The sequence below is a fragment of the Gekko japonicus genome, unplaced genomic scaffold (assembly GCF_001447785.1).
Source record: "Gekko japonicus isolate JY-2015 unplaced genomic scaffold, Gekko_japonicus_V1.1 scaffold1176, whole genome shotgun sequence".
Lineage (NCBI taxonomy): Eukaryota > Metazoa > Chordata > Lepidosauria > Squamata > Gekkonidae > Gekko > Gekko japonicus.
The window spans coordinates 167191-188745 of NW_015174877.1; the positions used below are offsets into that span (position 1 = coordinate 167191).

A 21555-nucleotide genomic window follows, 5' to 3' on the forward strand; every position below is an offset into this window, starting at 1 on the left:
CTTTCATCCTTTTTGGCTTCCATGGCAGCCAGATAACCCTACCAGAATAAGTTAACGGTCGCTCTGGTATTTCTCAGTTCAGTTCCACTTCCTGGACTCTGTGTACCTTTAGCTATGTGCTGGTTTTTTATATTCAAAAATAAATGTTCTATTTTTAAACTGTTCCCCTTTCAGTGAGTGTGTAAGGCTCCTCCCCCCCCCTCATTTTTTGGCCTGCGAGGGCCATTGGGTAAACATGGGTAAGGCCAACTTCTAGATAGCAGCCCTAGGAGGCAGCATCAGGGGAGGCCCTTTTTGACTATGCTCTGTTTATTGGCCTCCAAGGCAACTGGTCAGCTGCTGTGTGAAGCAACATGCTGGACTAGATGGACCACTGGTCATTTTTTCGATTCAGTCAACTTCAGTACTTTTAAAGGAAGCAATAGCTTGGATCCACTGGAGTGTTCTTGTGGACTGGAATGACTTGCCGCTGTGAAGCATGACTTCCTCTCCTTCTCCTTCCCCTGCCCGCTGCGCCCCCCCCCCCAATGCTCCCTGAAATTTCGGTGGACATTTTGAACTACAGCCAGGGAGTGGGGAGAGAAATTCGCACTGTAGGTAGAACTCACCCTGACCTGGATGGCCCAGGCTAGTCTGATCTGGCCAGATTCTTGGAAGCTAAGCAGGGTTGGTCCTCATTAGTTTTTGGATGGGAGACCACCAAGGAAGCCAGAGGCTGCTATGCAGAGCCAGGCAATGGCAAACCATCTCTGAATTTCTCTTGTCTTAAAAACACTACGGGGTCGCCATAAATCAGCTGTGACTTGATGGCACTTTCCACCACCACCAGATGGAAATTATTCCATCTCTGGAACCATGCCAGTGGATCTAAGCCGCTGTCTTTAATCAGAAGACAAGAACAACTAAGTCCAGCTAAAGTTCTGAAGTCTGAGCATCCATGTTTGCTCAATGTATTTATCTTCATCATCTCTCTTCTACCACCTCTGCCAAAGGTGTTCAAGGAAGCTTACAGACCAATTAAAACAATTAACATACAGTGTAAAAGAATCACATTATAAAACTCTAATGATCAATTAACTGTAAAACTATACAATTCCACATAGGGATGGGCACGAACCACATTTTTGCTGAACCACAAACCTGTGCAAACCGGAAGGTTGGTTCACAAAATGCACCAGTTCGTATGGGTTTTTGACCCCTTCTTTCTGCTCCACACTGCTTTTCATGGAGAGCAGAAAGCAGGAGTTTAAATAGCTCTGAGCCATTTAAGCCACTGTTTTCTGGTCCCCGCAGAAAGTCATAGAGAGCAGAAAGCAGTGGTTTAAATGGATCCGAGTGGCTCAGCTGTTTAAAGGGGCTTTCTTGGGCAGTGAGCCCCAGAGACTGCCTTAAAAGTTCATGGAGGTTTGTGGCTGGTTGCAGTTCATGAACTTCAGTTCACAAACCACGAACTGGCCAAAATTCATCATGAACAAAGGTTTGTGAGCCAGTTCGTGCCCATCCCTAGTTCCACATATGTCAGTTGCTCTGTATGGATGCTGTTCCTGATTGATTTATTATTATTATTATTTTATTTATAGCCTGCCCATCCTGCAAGTGGGCTCAGGGCGGGTAACATCATGTAACAATACAGTTTAAACATTTAAAACACAGTAATAAGCATTAAAACAAATCACAATTCAGATAAGTCAACTGGTTGTGGGAGGTTCCCTGGTATATTATTTGGGTTGGTAGGTGAGTGACAACAATCTCAGGGAGGCCATATATGGACACCCACTGCCTCAGCCAAAAGCCTGGCAGAATAGCTCCATCTTGCAGGCCCTATGGAACTGAAGAAGATCCCGCAGGGCCCTAATCTTGACAGGGAGCATGTTCCACCAGGTAGGGGCCAGGGCAGAAAAAGCCCTGGCCCTGGTAGAGGCAAGAGGAACATCCTTCGGGCCAGGGACAACCAGGAGGTGTTGGTCTATGAAGAGTAACGCTCTTTGGGTTGTAAATGGGAAGAGGCAGTCCCTCAGATATGATACATATCAATAGATTATCTGCAGGCCCTTCAATCTAAACATCCATCTGTATTGAGCACTTACTTATAGGTATAAATGCATGTAGGAGGAGATGTATGACAGGCTCCGTGTATCACCTGCCAAGGTTATGGAGAATGTTTGAAGACTATTCAATATTTTTTTAAAAAAAAGATAGAATGTTTGAAGATGTATGACTGTTGCCAGGAGATAACCTGTGACACCAATCAAAACCCTGGGGAAACAAGAGGGTGGGACAAGGATGTAAAGGGTGGTATGCAGGAGTGGTTGCAGTAAAACACGCTGCATCTCATGGATCGGTTTCTTTCCCATGCCTTCCTCTAGGCACTGCCATGGGATGGAGTATGAACCGGAGATTTCGTCCTTTGAAAGTTCTGCTCACGTCATGAAGCTTCTGGCCGAAAATGTCTCCATGAACCAGGAATATTCTGACCTGCCCAAGAAGAATGGCTTGGGCTTGGACGGCATTCCCCCTCCTCACAAGCCGCCCGCACTGCCCCCTGGCACGAGCAAGCTGGAGACCAGTCCAGACAACTACATGATAAATTCGGGGGACATCTATGACAACAGTGCACTCAGTTCCATCTTCGACACAATCCACGTGGCCCTTCCGCAACAGAGGTGGCAGCCAGACAGCACCTACAAAGAGGACCCTCAGGAGGTTAGAATTGCAGGCTGGTTTTGCAGCCATTTTTCTTGGTGGTTTATTATTTTGTAAATAAACTGATGACCTTCGGGGGGGCGGGGGGAGAGAAAATCCAACATGCTTTGAAATGTGACCCAGAAGACTTGGTGGAATCTGGATTGATAAGCTGGGTTTGTCAAGCTTTCCCAGAGACAACCCAAGTGGTTCTGCCCATTTCTGTGCAGGATGTGACACACATGGTGTATGAAAAGGGAGCAGTACAAAATGGGAGTTGTACTAAATAGGTTGTGCAGAGGGAGTGTCATTTACATGCCATGTTAACCGTCATGGAGATTCAAGGGATAATTTTTTTGTTTGAACTTTGGTTGGGAAGCCATTCTTGATGTTCTTTCTCTTTCTTTCAGTTGTCTTCACCCCTTGCACGTAGGTTGGGGTGGACCAGCTCTTTACCTTACTGGGAAAGTTTCTAGAGGACTGCTGAGCCAAAGGGCCTTGGTAGCACTGCCAGCACTGTAGAGGCCAATTAGCTCAGATGACCAATCCTACACCCATTCTCATAGTCTCCAAGCTAAGCACCCCTGTGATTCTGGCAGTCCTACACATGACCCCTTGGCTTCCTTGCTCCAGGGCTGTTCTGATTTCCTAGTCCATTTCTGACTTCTATTCCTCTGCTGTGGAGCACAGCAAGCTTATTGCCCTCACCTGTCACATTGATTGACTCAGCCACTGGACAGAACTGGAGCTGCCACCAGATAAGAAAATAAGGAGATAGAGGAACACACACACCCCATAAATGCTCTCTCTCTGTGTGTCTACAGTGGATACATGAGTTTGTGTAATATGATGGCTGTTGTTTTTTAAAAAACAAATCTGGTAAAAATGTTGACTCAGTCTGGGTGAGGAAAATAATAGGGTTTGGGTGAAGGCAGAGGTCATTTCGGGGGGGATCGCGGGGGATCGCAGTTCCCCCGGGTGAGGTACGGGGGGCGGGGCACATGACGAAGCCCCGCCCCCTGCTTCCGGCCACCCCGCTTCCAGCCCTCATTCAGCCAGGAGGAGGCAGGAGAAGAGGGAGGGTAAGTTGCTTCCTCCCCGCCTCTCCCCACCCCTGCCTGCCTGGGGCCAGGGAGGGCCTTCGTGGGGCTTCCTTGCACTCCCGCCGGCCTTGCAGGTCCACCGCCGGGCCTCTCATGGGGCTCGGCAGTGGAGCTGCAAGGCCGGCGGCGGTGGCCAGGACCGTTGGGGGCGGGGTGTGTGGCCTTATGACACACTTCCGGTGATGTCAGGGTGTGTGGCCTTATGACACACTTCTGGTGATGTCAGGGTGTGTGGCATATGCTAATGAGTTATGCTAATGAGTTCCCCTAGCTCTTTTTCTACTAAACGACCCCTGGGTGAAGGAGAGATCTCCAGTCAAAACAGTATAGTGGGCCCTGTTTAAATGAGGGTGCCTGTAAAGCTCCCTAGGAGCTGTTCAGCCAACTGTCCTTTCCACATATCTGCTTCATGTCCAGAGTAGGAAGAAAAGAAATACAGTTTCCTATTAAGTCCTTAGTTTACTGGGACATTTTCTGACCAGGAAGTGTTTTGGGGTAGTTCATAATTCATAGTTCATAAATTGGATTGCTCATAATTTAACTTACGCTGCCTAGAAAAGCTCCCTCTCTTATATATAGTGATTAATCACCATTTTGACAGTAGGTTTTCTGGGATTTTCTCCAAAGCCCTGTTTAAGAAACACAAGAGTTGGTCTTGAGAATTGTGCCTATGAAAGGCACAGCAGCTGGGCTGCTGAAGAGAAAAGTTTCAAAAATTAAAAAAATACTCCGTCTGAGTTGGGACCAGTGTTCCCTCTAAGCTGAGTTTGTGTGAGCTAGCTCACCATTTTTTAGCCTTCGGCTCACACATTTTTGTCTCCGCTCAGGAAGGAGGGCTCCAGAGCAAACTGATTTATGCAGCAGCCAAATCGCTCACTCACAACTTTAATGCCGGTAACTCACAAAGGAGAATTTTTTCTCACAAGACTCCACAGCTTAGAGGGAGCATTGGTTGGGACGTGCCTTTTAGGGGGTCTCTTAGGATCTATTTTATTTTCTTGTAATGGGATGGCAAATTGTATGTTTCCCCTCCCACATGAGGCAAAGAGCTGTTCCACGGGGGCCAATGGAGGGTGTAGAAATGGCATGGGTGGAGACTAGACTCCCCACCACCACCACCACTGCCACCACCACCTCATACACAATCCCAATCAGAGTTTGTGGCATCTAAAGGCTGCTATTTACTACTACAAAAACACACACACACAATTACAAATCTTCCCATTCCTCACCTGGTTTCACACTTAGAATAGAATTCATATAGAGCTGTCCTTGTTTTGTATTTCTGCAGTCTGTGATCTTCAATGATATTCTCAAATCCCAGACGGAAGCACCATGCTCAGAAGCTTACTCCACTGAAGATACCAAGAGGTAACAAAAAAAAAAATATGTGTGTGTGGGGAGGGGGAGACGACAGCATGGCGCAAAGCCTCCTCCATTGTGGCACCAGATCTGGTATCTTTTCAGAGACAGATGAACACAAATTTATTTTTCCAGATTTTTAAGTGAGGGTTCTGGTCTCTGTCTCTCTTTTTCACCCCTTCATCCTGTGATTATCTTGGCTTTTGTTTGTTTGTTTTTAAATCTTCTGGTCAATTTCTGGGTTTTTTTCTTTAATAATTTTAATGCTTCTTGGTTTTTAAATTCTTCTGTCTTTGTTTTTTTTAAAAAAATAGAATTTATATTCCATGGGAGTCTTAGTTACTTGAATATGCTGCTAGATGACTCAGGAGTCAGTTCTGTGGCTGAGGGGAGGTATACAAATGTTTTAAATGAATAAGTAAAAGGAAACAAATGTTTGTTTGCCTGGTCATCTGTAGTATGTAAGAATTGTCCTGGACAACTAGGCGGGGAAACCTGATACAAGTTGGCTCTTCTACATGTTTGTATGATTATTAAGCTATTGAAGCATTTTTTTGGGTCTAGTGTTCCCCAAGAGGGAAGAAGTCACACCTATTCGCACCACAAAAATACACTGCGGCTTCCTGGGTCGATTCTCTGCGAGCGTCTTTCAGAGTAAAACTGTTCTGTTCACAATCCATTTTTTAATTGTTCCATTCAAGTGACTTTGAATATACACTGGGATCCCCCAAAGCGATTCACGTCAAATCGGGTGACTCACCCATGGCCTACCTCAACAAAGGACAGTTCTACCCAGTCACCCTAAGGACTATTGGAGACACCAAATGTTTACACTTGACTTCCAATAAAGTGAAGGTAAGAAGTTACTACCCATACACTACACATACAACACATTGCTGAGCCAGCTGCTATAGAGATCTCATTTTACCTTTACCTTTACAGAGAAGCCCAAGCTGTACAACCAGCCCCTGTAAAGTGCTGTAAAACAGTTATCTGTTGATGGCTTTGATTTTGCAAAGAAATGTATACATTAAATCCCATGTATCAGTGACTTGAGACCTAAACTGGCTTTCCCTTCCTTTTCTAGAGTGTTGTGATGGTCGTTTTTGACAATGAAAAGATCCCAGTGGAGCAGCTCAAGTTTTGGAAGCATTGGCATTCCCGCCAACCCACAGCTAAACAGAGAGTCATTGATGTCGGTACGGAATGGAGATACTTTGGCTGGGGGAAGGCCTTCTTGCCTGGGAGGGAAAGGGAAAAGATTGAAAACTCCCTTTTATCAATGGGGTTCAGTCCTCTTGCAGTTCTTGGTGGTATTCAGTCAAACTAGTTACCAAACTAGTTACCAGTCATATTTCCACAAGTGCCTCCAGCCCTGGCCCCTTCATGTAATAACCCCCTGAAGATCCTTGTTTGGTGCCCGCCCTCCTCCCTTTTAGGTGCTGAGAGGAAATGTGTTTGTTTGTTTTTTAGCCAGGCTTTTAACTAGGGTTTTAAAACTTTTAAAAACTTTTTTTTGCAATCTGCTTCTAGCCTGAAGACTATTATGGGATTGTTTAGGCTTCTAAATGTGGGTTTTTATTTGCTTTAACACTTGGGGGGCAGGGCAGGTTATGCTTCTTAAAAATCACTTTTATGTTCTGGGTTTTATCGGCTAAGATTTTAACGGTTGCTAAAACTGTTTTAATGATTTTAAATTATTTTTAACATTTTATTTTATTTTGCAAGCCATCTTGAGCAGGTCTCTGCTGCGATGGCATATACATTTTTAAAAAATAAATGAAAATTGCTAAACCCTCCTTTCCCTGAGTATATGCGCCCAAGCTCCTCTGGATTTTGAGCTTTGCTTTCAGGTCGAGTTTAGGAAAAGTTTTTTAATGGTTTAGCAGGGTGGGGTTTATCACTCTTCTTTAATTCCAAGAACTAGAGCTTGACAATTAGAAGAGTCATTATGTATTTAATGCCTTTCAGCTGACTGTAAAGAGAATTTCAATACTGTGCAACATATCGAGGAAGTAGCTTACAACGCCTTGTCCTTTGTCTGGAACATTCATGAGGAAGCAAAGGTATGACACTAGAACCTTACTAAGGACAAGTATCCACACACACCCTTTACTACAAAGCTGTTATCTGTTTTTTAAAATTATAATGGTCATGGTTTCTCACTCAGAACCATAGGAAATATAGCTTGAGAGTCCAAACAGTTCCCACCCAAACTGCAGTCCTCATGGTTCCCTAAGGAGACAGAATAAAAGTTTAAAATTGCTTTAGGTCTGTAATGCAAATGCACCATTTAGTTCGGCCATTTTATTTTTACCCACAGCCCATTATGGCTGCGGTCACACAGAGCATTAGCCACGCTACAGAGACAGAAGATAGGCGGATTTTCCGGGCGCGATCAAACCGCAACATTTGGGAAGCTTCCCACCGAAGATGCGCCGTAAAAAACTAGTACCTCCAAGGTACTAGTTTCCGGAAACCGCGGGGCAAGGGTGGCAGCTTTGAAGGGTTTCTGCCCTAAGCTCGTGGCATCCGGCGCCTCCCCCATGTCCCGTCGCGAAAAGGTTTTTTTTCCCCCAAGTCTCCACGGGATGCACAAAAGCACCCAATGGCGCATGTGCACACTTCGGTTTAAAAACAAAATACAACCCCCGCCGCGCCGCTTCTTTGCCGCGCCGCAGGATTGACGTATGATCAGCACTTCCCCCCGAACCATGGGACGTCGGTGGGACATTTGATCCAGTGGCCGCGCAGTAGTTCACTCCAGGGCAAACAGCCATGCTTCCCCCCTGCGATATCCGGCCCGTGTGACCGGGGCCGCGGATGAACAAATGTGAACCTGGCTTAGAAGCAAGCCCAAAACAGGTTATGTGAATTAACCTGGGCTTTCTCCTTACAGGCACTGTCTGGAGCAAGTGACACATGCTTAGGCCTGGGATTAGCCCAATTCCCATTCATTTCAGCACAAGTAAACTTTGCTGTCTTGAGAATGGCACCCCTCCAAGCATGTTCCAATGGCTCCTATGCACATGGGCAGCCTCTCACATCCTTATGATTGCTGTACCATACTCATCTCTTTCTGTCTACCACTGCTATATGTGGTCAAACTATGGTTGCCAACTGCAAGGTATGGCCTGCGGATCTCCTGGAATTAACAACTGATATCCAGGTAATAGAGATCAGTTCCACTGGAGAAAATGGCAGCTTTGAAGGGCAAACTCTGTTGTGTACCTTATATTCTAGGTGAAATGATTCCCAAATTCCCCTGTCCACAGGAACCACATGCAAATCTCCAGAAATTTCCTAAAACAGAGTTGGCAGTCCTAGGTCAAACAGGTTTTGCAGGTTTTGACAACATGATAAAAACCTGCAAATCCTGTTTGACCAGAGACGATAATAGAATAAGTCTGCATATGAGAATATACCACATTTGCTTCTGTGGGGGGGGGAATCCTCCCCACTATTTGTCTCCTGCTTGAGAAAGTTAGGATTATGCAAGGTCTTCCAAAGAATCCATGTCTGGACTGAAACTTGGGGATGGGGGTCACAGTTCTTTTTCTTAATCACTAAACTACATAAGCTACATTGCACCTGCAGTTGGGGAGGGGGGAAGAACTCTGCCACAATTTTCAGTTCACATAAATGGCCTCTTCTCTTTGAAATGAGTGATGTAGTGCAAAGGTTACACTCTTGTAGAAACCTGAACCATGGCCTTCTTGCAGTTCTGTGTTGCAATAGGCTAGAGAGCTTCCCAGCTCATGGCCCACTATGTCAAATGCCTTCTTTCCTGCTACCTATTGTGTCCTGCCAGCTTCCAGGGTTTTGCAGTCCCAAACAGGCAATGAAAATGATGGTTTATTGAGCTATGGGTGACCCACCATGCCAATGTGTTGGGCTGCCTTCAGCTTGGTAGATTACCGTTGTGTTGCAGCCTGCAAACAAACCTGTATTGCACAGGGAAGTCCAAGCAGAGAGATAATACTTACGAAAAATGGGATCTCAGTGAGACCTCTTCTTTCTAGCCCAAAGACAACCTTGCCCCTCTTTTTGGCTGTTTTTATCTTTATACAGTTCTAAAAGGTTACAAATTGTCTCTGAGGCAACATCCTGTCTCTCTCTCCCCCCCCCCCAAACATCCCAGGCATGCAGCTAGTCCTGTGGGGCACTGAGGTGAGATGTGATTTTGTACTTACCAGAAAGATTGCCTCCTTTCTGGCCTGGGGTGGTTTTAAGGTTTAGGACTTTAGAGATGTGAAAAGTTTCTGAGTTGCTGTTGGAGGCCCTTTTTCAGCACCTCCTGCTCTTCTCCTTCCCACCTCTGAACTTCAAACAATACTTATTAGTTTCTCTGTGCAAGGGAGCCACAGAGACACCCCCCCCCACCTTCCCAGTCTTTCTTCAACTAAGAAAACAGCTGTGGCATTTCTATTACTTTAGTTTAGCCAGTGCTGACTTCTTCTGCTGGGGTGGTCTGATGAATACCACAACATCAGTGCTGACTGAACATACACCTTCTGGTTCCAGAGTCTAAATAGTAAAGTTGAGGTGAAGAAGCAGAAGAAGGAATCAACTCCTGCTTTTGCATTTCTCACACGGAAAGACGGCTGTTTAAAATGTTTTGAAACTGTGTGTTGCTAGTTTAAACTCTGAAAACCTAAAGTGTGACTCTGCTCCTAGCCCTGGGGAATTCACAGGCATCCTGTTCTAAGCGCTTGCTGAAAGAGATTTCCAATTAGAGAAGCAAAAATTCCACCTTGGTTGGGAGAATGTTCCCCAGGAGGATTCATGCTAAAAAATCTCTTTTGGAAATGGCTGCCATAGCCCTCCTCCCTGTTTCATTAGTCATGCCAGTGTAGCATCACCTCTTCCCATCTTTGGCTATGCCGTCTTTGGAGGACAGGTATCTTTTGAGCATGTGCAGGGTACATTTCCTTCACCAACGAGCAACTACTGAATGCCTCTGCACCATTAGAATTAAGCAATGGAGCTTCTTCCTTCCTGAATCTCAACAGCCCTCTTTTTAGAACTGAATGCTACCCCCACCCTGTCTAGGGCTACCAAATCCCGCACTAGAAATTCCTGGAGATTTGGAGGTGCTGCCTACAGAGGGTAGAGTTTGGGAAGGAAAGCCAAGCAGGGATGTGATTCCATACCGTATCCTTTCTGAAGCTGCCATTTCCTATGGAGAGCTGATCTCTGTAGCCTGGAGATTAGGAGAACTCCAGGCCCTATCTTGAGGTTGGTAACCCTACTTTGATGGCCAGTTGTCCAGTCTCCATTGTGCCCAGTTGCTTCTGCATTGGCAAGGTGGTGCATGTGGCATCTGAGCAATTAATTTGAGGATATCATAGTGCCAGGAACCTGCTGGAGGTTAGTATATATTTCAGACCTGTGTTGTTGAATTATGAAATAATCTGTTTCTCCTTGCAGGTGTTTATTGGGGTGAACTGCCTGAGCACAGATTTCTCCTCCCAGAAAGGTGTGAAGGGTGTCCCTTTGAACCTCCAAATAGACACTTATGACTACAGCAGTGGGACAAACCGACTGGTCCATCGAGCTGTTTGCCAGATCAAAATATTCTGCGATAAGGTAGAGTCAAACTTTGGGGACAGGTTTCCTGTGGAGGCTAGCGGAACAGGGCTGAAGGAAGAATCAGGGTCTCCCATTGTGGCTTCCTAAACCAAGATGTTAGCTTTTATGAGCATCTTTGCAAGAACTCATCTGCTAGCTATGCTGAAGATTTAAAAAGGCAAGCAAATTAAACTGTTTAAGAGTTCAGTTGTAAATTAGAAATAAAATGTGTACACTCGTGAGCAGTGTTCCCTCTAAGCTGAGTTAGTGTGAGCTAGCTCGCAGTTTTTTAGCCTCTGGCTCACACATTTTTGTCTCAGCTCAGGAAGGGATGGCTCCAGAGCAAACTAATTTATGCAGTAGCCAGATTGCTCGCTCACAACTTTAATGACAGTAGCTCACAAAGTAGAATTTTTGCTCACAAGACTCCACAGCTTAGAGGGAGCATTGCTCACTGAGTCAGTTTGATCCAAAATGCATCAGGAGTAGCCAGCTGCTCCAGATTGTTGATTTTACCTTGGCTGTTTTTGACTGCTTTGCAAACAGTATGAGTTGAAATAGATATGTGTCAGTGCGGATCTTTGGCCTGAATTTAGAGGTCCTTGTAACTTACTCTCCTTCTGATACTGCTTGCATGGTTATAACCCTACCCCAGTCCCCGTAATCCCCCTTCTTCTGGATATGTCTTTTTGACATTCATTTTCCTTCATACAATAATATTGGAGTCAGTTTTTGCAGTGACTGCCTGGTCGAAATTGGTCCTTGCTTCATAGCGAGAGTGTTCTGTGGTGAGGGCATCATGGATATCTTCTCAGTATTATTGCACAAGAGGAGGGGCTATGCAATGGCCTGCCTCCATTTGCAAAGCACCCCCCCCACCCCACCCCACCCAGTGCTGTGATTAGGGTTATCAACCTCAAGGTGGGGCATGCAGTTCTCAGAATTGCAAGACTACAGAGATCAGTTCCCCTGATGTAAATGGCAGGTTTGGAGGGCAGAATCTATGGTGTGCCATAGAGTCTAGCAGAAACAGAAATCCTGCAGTGACATCATGTCCCCACTGATCTCCCTCCCCAGGCACTGGTCCTAAATCTACAGGAATGTCCCAAGCCATAATAGAAACTATCTATAATTTGAAGAACAGTTGAGAGGTGGGGCGAGACCAGTGGTTAAGCTCCCCAGCACCGTGGTCCCCAGGGGAAGGATTAACAACAGAGCCCAAGGTATCCCTGATGCATCTCTTGGCTTTTCCCTAAAAGGGAAATTTTGTGGCCAGATTTGGGTCAAGATCAAACAGGAAGCAAAACCTGCCCACAGTCCTCCGTGGTGATGATCCGTTGCTTCACAGCAACACCTGGGGCCATACAACAACAGAGCCCTTTCTTTGTGCGTGCATGTGTATGTGTTTGTGTGTGCATACAAATGTGTGCAGTGTTTCTCTGTGTGCAGTTCTCCCCACACACACATAGTCCCTGTAATTTATAGGCTTTCTGTTTGTGTTAGAAATGTCACAAGTACTCAGGAGCATGCAGTTTGTGGCAAGGAGCTCATACAAACATTTTGTCTGAGACTCTCTGACTTTTCTTCCCAGGGAGCAGAGAGAAAAATGCGGGACGATGAACGCAAACAGTTCAGGAGGAAGGGGAAATGCCTCGATGCGAATAATAACGGTTAGTGTGACTGAAGCCGGTGGGGACTACTTCTGGATGCTGCCATGCGGGGAAGGATGTTTAGGGTTAGGGGATGCTGCTGGCCCGGGAACCAGCAAATAATAACAGTTAGTGTGACTGAAGCCGGTGGGGACTACTTCTGGATGCTGCCATGCGGGGAAGGATGCTTAGGGTTAGGGGATGCTGCTGGCCCGGGAACCAGCTCTTAAACGGCAACACTAGTGTTACAAAGACCTTGTGGTGGCTGCAGGGACTAAGTATCAAATGTATAATCGGAGTTTTGTTCCTCCCAGATACTCAGGGGCTTGATTCTGCCTGTGCGCCAATGGAGGACAGGCTTCAGTCCCCCCCCCCCATGCCCTTTTTGCATTCTGAAACTGCTTAGGACTAAGTATCAGATGTATAATGGGAGTTTTGTTCCTCCCAGATAACAGGGGATTGATTCTGCGTGTGTGCCAATGGAGGACAGGCTTCAGTTTCCCCCAAGCCATGCCCTTTTTGCATTCTGAAACTGCTTCACTGCAAATATCACATACTCATAATTTTTGCAATAGTTACAGGATGTGAAAGCAGCAGCACAGGTGGGGTGGGCAGGCTGAAGCTCCTTCTCCACCTGCATCATGATCAGACTGGGACTGCCTGCATCTGGGAGACCAACGGGAGAATTTGCACTGCATATCCGATACATATATTTTTAAAAAAATTATTATTGGATTTATAACCCGCCCTCCCGGAACGGGCTCAGGGCGGCTGACAAATGAGGCACGTATGCCAAAATTAAAACAACTAAAAAGATGCTGTGGACATGTGAATTGGCCCTATGATGGTCTTTTAAATAAAATGCACAATGCTTTAAGACCCTCACTTGTAGCAAACCTGCTTTCTGGTTGTAGATGATATATTTATTTGTTTGTTCAGGCTGCTTTTCTGCCCAATGGGAACACAAGGAGGTTTCTCCCTCCCTTCCTCCATTTTATCCTCATAATAACACCCCTGTGATGTAGATTAGTCTAAGAGAGAGCTGGCCCAAAGTCCCACAGGGAGCTTCCATGGCAGAGTGGGCTTTTGAACCTGGGTCCTAGTCCACACCATGGCCATAACCAGCGCCAGGGGCTGTGCCTCCTATCGAATCTGCAGCGCCCCCCACTCCACACTCCAGCTGGTTCACCACACTGCAAAGATGATCTGCTCCTAATCATTAGCTAAAGGTCTGCTGGATATGTTACACTGGCCAGTGGAGATAAGCCTGACCCCAGCTGGGATTGAAATGCAATTTGAAAAACTTGCTTCTTTGTTCTTTGCTATGTCAAACTGAGCTCCATCCTCTGCCTCCCTCCTGCACACCTCCTTTCACTTTGGGCGTCTGGTCTTTTAGACTGCAAGCCGACTGGCGAGGCCTGTGTCTTCATTGAGATTAATGAGCAGTGCCAAGTTACTGTAGGCACTCTAGGAATTATTATTAATAATATTGCCAGACAGAGGCTCCTAAACTCTGTTCTCGGTTTTTTTTTCTTTGTTCCCTAGACACATATAATCATTCTTGTCTGAGAATGAGATCTTGCAGGTTATACCAACTCCCTTCCCACGCAAACTCTCCAGGCCTCCTTTCTCTTATCTAGTCTCTTGAAAGCCAAGATTGCTTTATTTCTGAAGGCTTTAGGGGGAATGGGCTGATCAGATTATATTAGTCATTCCGGCATTCATTCTGACATTTTTATTTGTTGGCTCTCAGTTTATGTGTTTTGTTTTATGTTTGTTGGGGAGGGGCATGCCTGCCTGCTAAATTTCAGTTTTGATTTTTCAAACTGCTTTATGACTTTGACTGCTTCCACATGGAAAGGATTCTCCGTAGACGTCTTGTTGCTGTTGAAAATGCAGAGGTGTTCATAGTGGCAATGGAGCACTCACACAGCTGTTTTTTTCCTGAACTTTCCTGGCCTCAGCTGCCCTTCTCCTCTCACCACTGGAGGGCTGTTTAAAAAATCAGGAACTGCTAGATTTCTATAGCATTATGACTATCTAGGGTGATGATCTACTAGTTTCCAGGGCTTTTTTTTGTAGAAAAAGCCCAGCAGGAACTCATTGGCATATTAGGCCACACCCCTGACCGCACAGCTCATTAGCATATTAGGCCACACACCCATGTTACCAGAAGTGTGTTCATCCAGCCACGCCCACCTTTTGCTTCTTATTCTGTTGACCTTGCTTGTGATCAAAACCCAGGGCTTTTTTTGTAGCAGGAACTCCTTTGCATGTTAGGCCACACACCCCTAATGTAGCCAATCCTAATGAGTTTCTGCTGTTGGGTGTTGCCTATTATGCTAATGAGTTCCTGCTGGGCGTGGCCAACTTGGGAGCCAGCCGGAACTCCATTCCTGTGTGTTTCTGCCCAAAAATAGCCCTGCTAGTTTCCCACTTTGATGACTTTTTTTAAAAAAAACAAGTCTCTAGCTCTTTTAATTATGGCGTTATAAGGGAAGATGTAAAGTGTCTTGCAGAACTCAGAGGTCATTTCGGGGGGAAACGCGGGGGATCGCAGTTCCCCCGGGTGAGGTGTGGGGTGGGGCACATGACAAAGCCACACCCCCTGCACCCGGCTGCCCCGCTTCCGGCCCTCATTCAGCCAGGAGGAGGCAGGAGAAGAGGGAGGGTAAGTTGCTTCCTCCCCGCCTCTCCCCACCCCTGCCTGCCTGGGGCCAGGGAGGGCCTTGGCGGGGCTTCCTCACACTCCCGCCGGCCTTGCAGGTCCACCGCCGGGCCTTATGATGTCAGGGGGTGTGGCATATGCTAATGAGTTATGCTAATGAGTTCCCCTAGCTCTTTTTCTACGAAACGACCCCTGGCAGAACTATTTAGAAGGTTGAAAGGTAAAAGCTGGGGGGAAATAGTGGACTGGGAGAGCTAGTGCAGTGGTTAAAATGTTGGACTATGATCCGAGTTTCCTGGGTTCAAATCCTCACTCTATCACAAATCCTCACAAATCCATCGTATTCTCTCTTATCTTGCAGCTTAACCTATCTCACAGGGTTATGGTGAGGACAAAATGGAGTGGAAGAACCATGAGCTCCTTGGAAGAAGGGCAGGGTTAAAATGCACTAGACAGAGCTCAGAACAGGCTTTGGTGCTCTTCTCCTTGACATGTCAGTGGTGAAAAGGGAGATTTCTTTTCTGCCTTCCAGGTCTGAAAAGCTGCTTGGTTTCAGGCTTCCGAGGCAATGAAATCACGTACCTCAAGCCCCAGGCAGACTTGGAAACCCAGCCTGTCTTGTTCATCCCAAATGTCCATTTTCCAAACCTCCAGAGATGTGGAGCAGTAAGTCCCTTTTTATTGGCACTACCACAATGCTTTCAAAGTCCAGTCAAAGCCGTGAGAAGCTTGTTGTGCTATAGGAAGGCCTGGTCTCAGTGTTTTTATGTGAAATTTTTAAAGATTAAATTATGGTTTATTTAGGGAAGTGTTGCTATTGGGTGAGGAGGGTTTTTGGTAGAAGACATAAGTTATGGGAGTGTTCTGTGTAAGGAGTTAAACTGTCACTTTTGTATGGAAAAAAAATCCAATAGAGGAAAAACATAACAGCAGTGTTCCCTCTAAGGTGAGTTAACTGTGAGCTAGTTCACAGTTTTTTAGCCTCCAGCTCACACATTTGTGTCTTCGCTCAGGAAGGGTGGCTCCAGAGCAAACTAATTTATGCAGTAGCCAACTCGCTCGCTCACAACTTTAATGCCAGTAGCTCACAAAGTAGAATTTTTGCTCACAAGACTTCACAGGTTAGAGGGAGCATTGAGCAACAGCTGGGCATATGAGACAGACTGACAGAATGCATATATACTTCATGGACTTTAAGCAGGGTTTAATACTTATTTGCCCAGTTCCCTGGGGAAAGGAAATGTCATCCTATGTTGGAGAGGAAAAGGATTTGTGATAGAAAGTTTTAAGGAACCCTTGGACTAGAATTATTAGGGCTAGTCTGGTCTGAAAGCAAGCTGTGCTTGTAATGTAGCTGTTGTCTGACCAAAGATGTAGAGGGAACTCCTAAAAAGGAAAATGGAAGCTTTGAAGAGAAATTTAAAAGTGGGAATTCAGAGTGTCCTGTGAAGTCTGAGCAGACTTGGATTTAGAAGAGGACAGTGAATGAAGGTGGATGTGTGTTTGTAGGCCAGAGATTCTGGATGCACTCAAGATTAAATTGCAGAAATGTCCATTTACCTGTGAATCATAATGGCAAAACTAGTTGCTGTAATTTTTATTTTTAACAAAGAGATTTGTGTCTTTGATATACCTGTGGTGACCTTTTGGTTTTAAACAAATAAACATGATCTCCCCCCACACACACACTAGAAAGCATTGTATATACATAGGTCCTCTGCATGCTTTGTAACAATAGTTAGTTTGTGTAGAAATGGGGAATCAGCCAGAGATGTATAGGGCCTTGAAGAATAACCACGCAGTGTCTGAAACAGAGTGGGGGTGGGGGAGAGCATGGGACTCTTACTGAGGGTCCAGCTCTTTTGTCCCCACAGAGCAGGGCTTGTTTTCATGTTGAAGGACTCTTTCTTAAAGCTTCTCTCTCTCCTCAGCAGGTGTTACCTACCACTGGTGTTCCACATGACCCTACCAGGTATGGAAAGAGACATTTCATCTGGCTTGTCTGCCTAAAATCTTCTCATATCCCTTAGACCTTCTGGTCACTTCCTATTACCATGATGTATGCCTTTCCTCTGGAGAGCTCAAGGCACTGTGCACAGGGTTCCTGAGTGGTCGCCTGTTTTGGCACTGATCAAACCCAGATCTGCTTGGCTTCAGTAAGACTGGTATATCTGGTAGACCATGTCTGAGGCACAATTTGGGAAGAATCTTCTCAATGAGCCTAATTTAAGGGAACTGCATGGGAGTCCTGGCGTTATAGGACTCTCTCACAATTAGGCTGAGGTCAGGGAGATTCCCATAAACTCAGCCATGATGAATATACCAGTCCTTCTGTGTAGGAAGAGGCTGAGGAAGATTTTTAACAGAAGATGCCAGAGTGTAGCTATACTTAGCTGAACCACATGGCAAATGTTGTACACTATGAAGGGTGTCAGAGAGAGACCAGCAGACCTGATCCATGGGGCACAGTCCACTGGATGAATTTCTTCTTTATGGGCCCTGTTGAAATGAGTAGGCACAACTCATGATGCTTTAAATAAAGAGCACAACATTTGAGTCACTTTTTAATTGAGATATTTATACCCTCCTTTTCTCCCCAGTAGGGACTCGATGATTATGTGGATTAGATTTTCTGGAAAGTCATTGTACAAACGTTCTAAATAAATAAATAACTAAGCAGCTCACAACATTATTTTCCCCCTCCTCCATTTTATCCTCACAACAACCCTGTGAGGTGTGTTAGGGTTGAGAAAGAGTATTCTGACCAAGGTCATCCAGTGAGCGTCTATGGCAGAGTATAGATTTGAACTTATGATTGCCAGCACTGCCTTAGCAAATGTGGGAGACAATCCAGTGACTGAGGAGGGAGCCCTTTGGGGAGGTTGTCATGTCACATCCAGATGATGCTTTAGGAATTTCCCTAATCTGTGTGGTAAAGACCAGAGACATGGGGAAGTTCCTAGAGTATCAGTATGGAGGCCACTTCCTGTCCATTTTTTCTCTTGGCCCTCAGTTTCTTGACGGCAGGAGATTGGGGTAAGGACAGGGCAAATGGCAAGCCTCTAACCACTACACTGCCTTGAGTTCCTCTAATGTAGTAAGACAGCTAATAAATGTTTTAAATAATAATCGGCTGTCGTGGTAGGAGAACCTCTTGTATCTGAACATAGGTCTAGGGCAGAGTCCATCTATATATATAAAATAAAGTCCCCTCAATGTAAAATCAATGCCCAGGCCAAACCTCTAAAGCTAGAAACACGAAATTCAGGGAGAGCACTCCTACCATGATGTAGATGCTCACTAAGAAGGGATTTTTAGAAATCTGACCCCCTAAGGGGGTTCAAAGGGGTAAAATGTGCTCCCCCCATTGCTTCCTATGTGGCTGCCAGGCTGTTGCCTTCTTGTTCACCCCATTCTCTTATTGGTCAGGTGCAGAGCTCAGTGTTCTGAGGTTAAAAAAACAGTTACAGGAGACTGCAGAGAGCTAATGACAGCTGAGGAAATCAGGAATGGCCAACCACCCATGAGGTGCAGCAGTGCTGCTGGCCCAGCCTCCCCATGGCTTCAAATACACTCTCCCCACCTCCTACTCCTGACAAGCGGTTGTCTGTCAGGTGCAGCACTAGGTGCAGGGTGCTTAAAGCCATTAGGGAGTCTGCCTCAGCAGTAACGCCTTAGTGATCCTGCTGGCCCAGCCTCCACAATGGCTTGCAATACCCCTCCCCCTTCCCCTTCTACACTGGACAGGCAGCTGCATGTCAGGTGTAGGAGAGAGGATGGAATGCTTACAGCCATCAGTGAGGCTTGCTCAGGAGGATTGCCTTAGTGCTGCTGCTAGCCAAGCCTCACTGATACCTTTAAACACAATCCCCCCAGATACCAGGCAGGCGGGTGTCTGTCAGGTGTAGGAGCACGGCCAGGGTACATTAATCCATCAGAGAGGCTGCCGGAGCAGAAACACCTTAGCAACGCTGCTGGGCCAGCCTCCCCAGTGGCTTTAGATACACTCCCACCCACCCCTCCTCCACCTGACAGGCAGTTTTCTGTCAGGTGCAGAAGCAGGGGCAGAGCATTGAAAGCCATCAGGGAGACTGCCCAAGCAGCATCTCCTTAGCAATCCTGCTGGCCCAGCCTCTCCAATGCCTTCAGACACGCTGTCCCTCCTACACCTGACAGACAACTGCCTGTCAAGGGTTGGAAAGGGCGCAGAGTCCTTAAAGCCATCAAGGAGGCTTGCTTAACAGGATTTCCTTAGTGCTGCTGCTGGCCCAGCCTCCCTGATGCCTTTAAACACAATCCCTCCCCCTTTACACCAGACAGGCGGGTATTCGTCAGGTGTAGGAGCAGGGCCAGGGTACTTTAATCCATGAGGGAGGCTGCCCCAGCAGGATCACCTTAGCGATGCTGCTGGCCCAGCTTAGCCACACTCCCACCCACTATGGAAATATACCCCGAATTTGTAGAAAAGTGGTTTCCTGTATTAGGTTATAACTTCTCACACTGTGGGTTCTAGAAAATTGGTTCATATGAACTTGCTCAATATCTGATTGCTCAGATGTTGTTTTGAATATGTAGTTATGTCCCACTTCCTAAATGTAAAGCCAACAGTCGTGATAGTCAGACTATCACGACTGTTGGCTTTATATTTGTTTATCTGTTTTAGTCGTGTGTGTCCAGATTTTTTTGCCACTTCCTAAATGTAACATAAATGAGAAGCATTTTTGTAAAATATAAATAAAGGTATGCCCTGCACCCCCCCAAAAAAGAAATCCAATGCCCAGACCAAATCCCTGCACCAAGAAACCCAAAATAAGAGGAGTGCATTCTTACCATGACGTCAACCTCCACTATGAAGAGACTTCTGAGTAACACGACCCCTAAGGGGGTAAAAAAGGGGCAAAATATGTTTCCCACAGTTGTTTTTCATGTGCCTGGCAGGCTGCTGCCTCCTTGCCCCCCCCCCCATTGGTCAACTGTATAGTTCAGAGTTCTGAGGTAAAACCTGCCTGCTTGCACCTACTTCTCTCTGATTGCTCAGCTGTGGATCTCAGTGTTCTGAGGTAAAAACACAGTTAGAAGAGAATGCAGACAGTTGAGGACAGTTACAGAAATCAAGCGATTTCAAGACTCCTGAATAGACATTTCTCATAACAGCCAGCATGGCAATTGAGTTTATGAATGTTCATGGGGAGATAGTAAAGGACTTTCCTAGGAGCCTGCTCCAGAGTGAGCTCACCAAGCAGCCTGATGATCCTAGCACCTGAGGGCAGAACCACCACCCCTGTGGTCTACAGAGAGGTCCTTCAGTAGAGGGGGGGGTGTGGAAACCCAGTACATATGTCTCACTTCATCCTTTACACTACAATCTTCCTACAACAAATGTTACCTTTCAAACTTCACATCATCAGTATTATAACTGGATTTACGGAACTTGAATACCGTAGTGAAGCACAGGCTAGTGCTTTATAACCAGAAAGCCCTTGATTCAGTCCCTGGCACAGCAGCTGGAAAGGTAACAAGCTGGGAAAAGATCTTCCTCTACTGGAGATCTGTTGCCAGTCAGAGCAGACAATGGTCCGCTAGTTAGACCAGTGGTTTGACTCCATGTAAAGAAGCTTCATTTTTTCATAGGTTCAGTGTTGGAGCCCGTCTGGACTTCTTCTGACCATCTGTTTTTCCTTGCATAGGTTACCCTTGAAGCGGAGCTGCCCTTCGTTCACAGACGAATTTGATCCTTTAGCTTCAAAACAAGCAAAGGAAGAAGACCCTCAGCGAGGTAATATTGGTGCTGGAGCTTCCTTTCCCCATCTTCTCCAATTAACTCGTCATTAGGCAAGGGTTTCCTGCTGGTTTGGGGGGTTACAGGCAATGTTCCCTCTAAGCTGGGGGGTCCTGTGAGCAAAAATTCTACTTTCTGAGCGATCGGCATTAAAGTTGTGAGCAGGTGACTTAGCTGCTGCATAAATTAGTTTGCTCTGGTGCCATCCTTTCTGAGCTAAGACAAAAATGTGTGAGCCAAAAGCTAAAAAACTGTGAGCACACGAGGGAACACTGGTTACAGGTAAATGAGAAGTTCAGTGAGCTTATGGGAAATAAGTGGGTAAGCTTGGCTCAGAGACCCAAGTGAAGGCCAAAAGTGAGGGGAGGGGACTTGAGGCACGTGAGGAGAGAAAACGGCAGGATCAGTTAGAACTTGCTGATGCCCCTCAGTGTGCTCTGCTTTCAGGGAGGTCTTCATTTTTAATGCTTGCAGTCTCTTCCATCTTTCAGTCTTGCTCTATGTGCGGAGAGAATCGGAGGAGGTTTTTGATGCTCTCATGCTGAAGACGCCAGATCTGAAAGGTCTGAGGAATGCTGTAAGTTACCCCACTCTTAACTTCTGCCTCATAATGCTTATAGTGCTGCTGTGGTAAACACGTTAAGAGAGGGATGGATGACTGGCAGTTCCGGAAGCTGAAGCCAGTTCTGGCTTCCCAGGCAGTTTCCTCTAACCCCAGTGCACTTACCAGCATTTCATTAA

General features: G+C 46.1%; 1 protein-coding gene across 2 annotated transcripts in view; it reads left to right on the forward strand.

The window, feature by feature from the left end:
• The window catches only part of GRHL3 (grainyhead like transcription factor 3), a 73491-nt gene that overhangs the window by 34169 nt on the left and 17767 nt on the right, over positions 1-21555 (forward strand). The window contains exons 4-14 of one of the 2 annotated variants that reach the window (XM_015424853.1): positions 2367-2703; positions 5077-5156; positions 5849-6002; positions 6235-6346; positions 7119-7213; positions 10578-10736; positions 12310-12388; positions 15568-15701; positions 16967-17007; positions 20723-20811; positions 21306-21391. In XM_015424853.1, coding sequence (XP_015280339.1) covers positions 2367-2703; positions 5077-5156; positions 5849-6002; positions 6235-6346; positions 7119-7213; positions 10578-10736; positions 12310-12388; positions 15568-15701; positions 16967-17007; positions 20723-20811; positions 21306-21391 — 1366 coding nt within the window. The remainder of the gene's footprint in view (positions 1-2366; positions 2704-5076; positions 5157-5848; positions 6003-6234; positions 6347-7118; positions 7214-10577; positions 10737-12309; positions 12389-15567; positions 15702-16966; positions 17008-20722; positions 20812-21305; positions 21392-21555) is intronic. The other variant, XM_015424854.1, reaches the window with a different exon arrangement.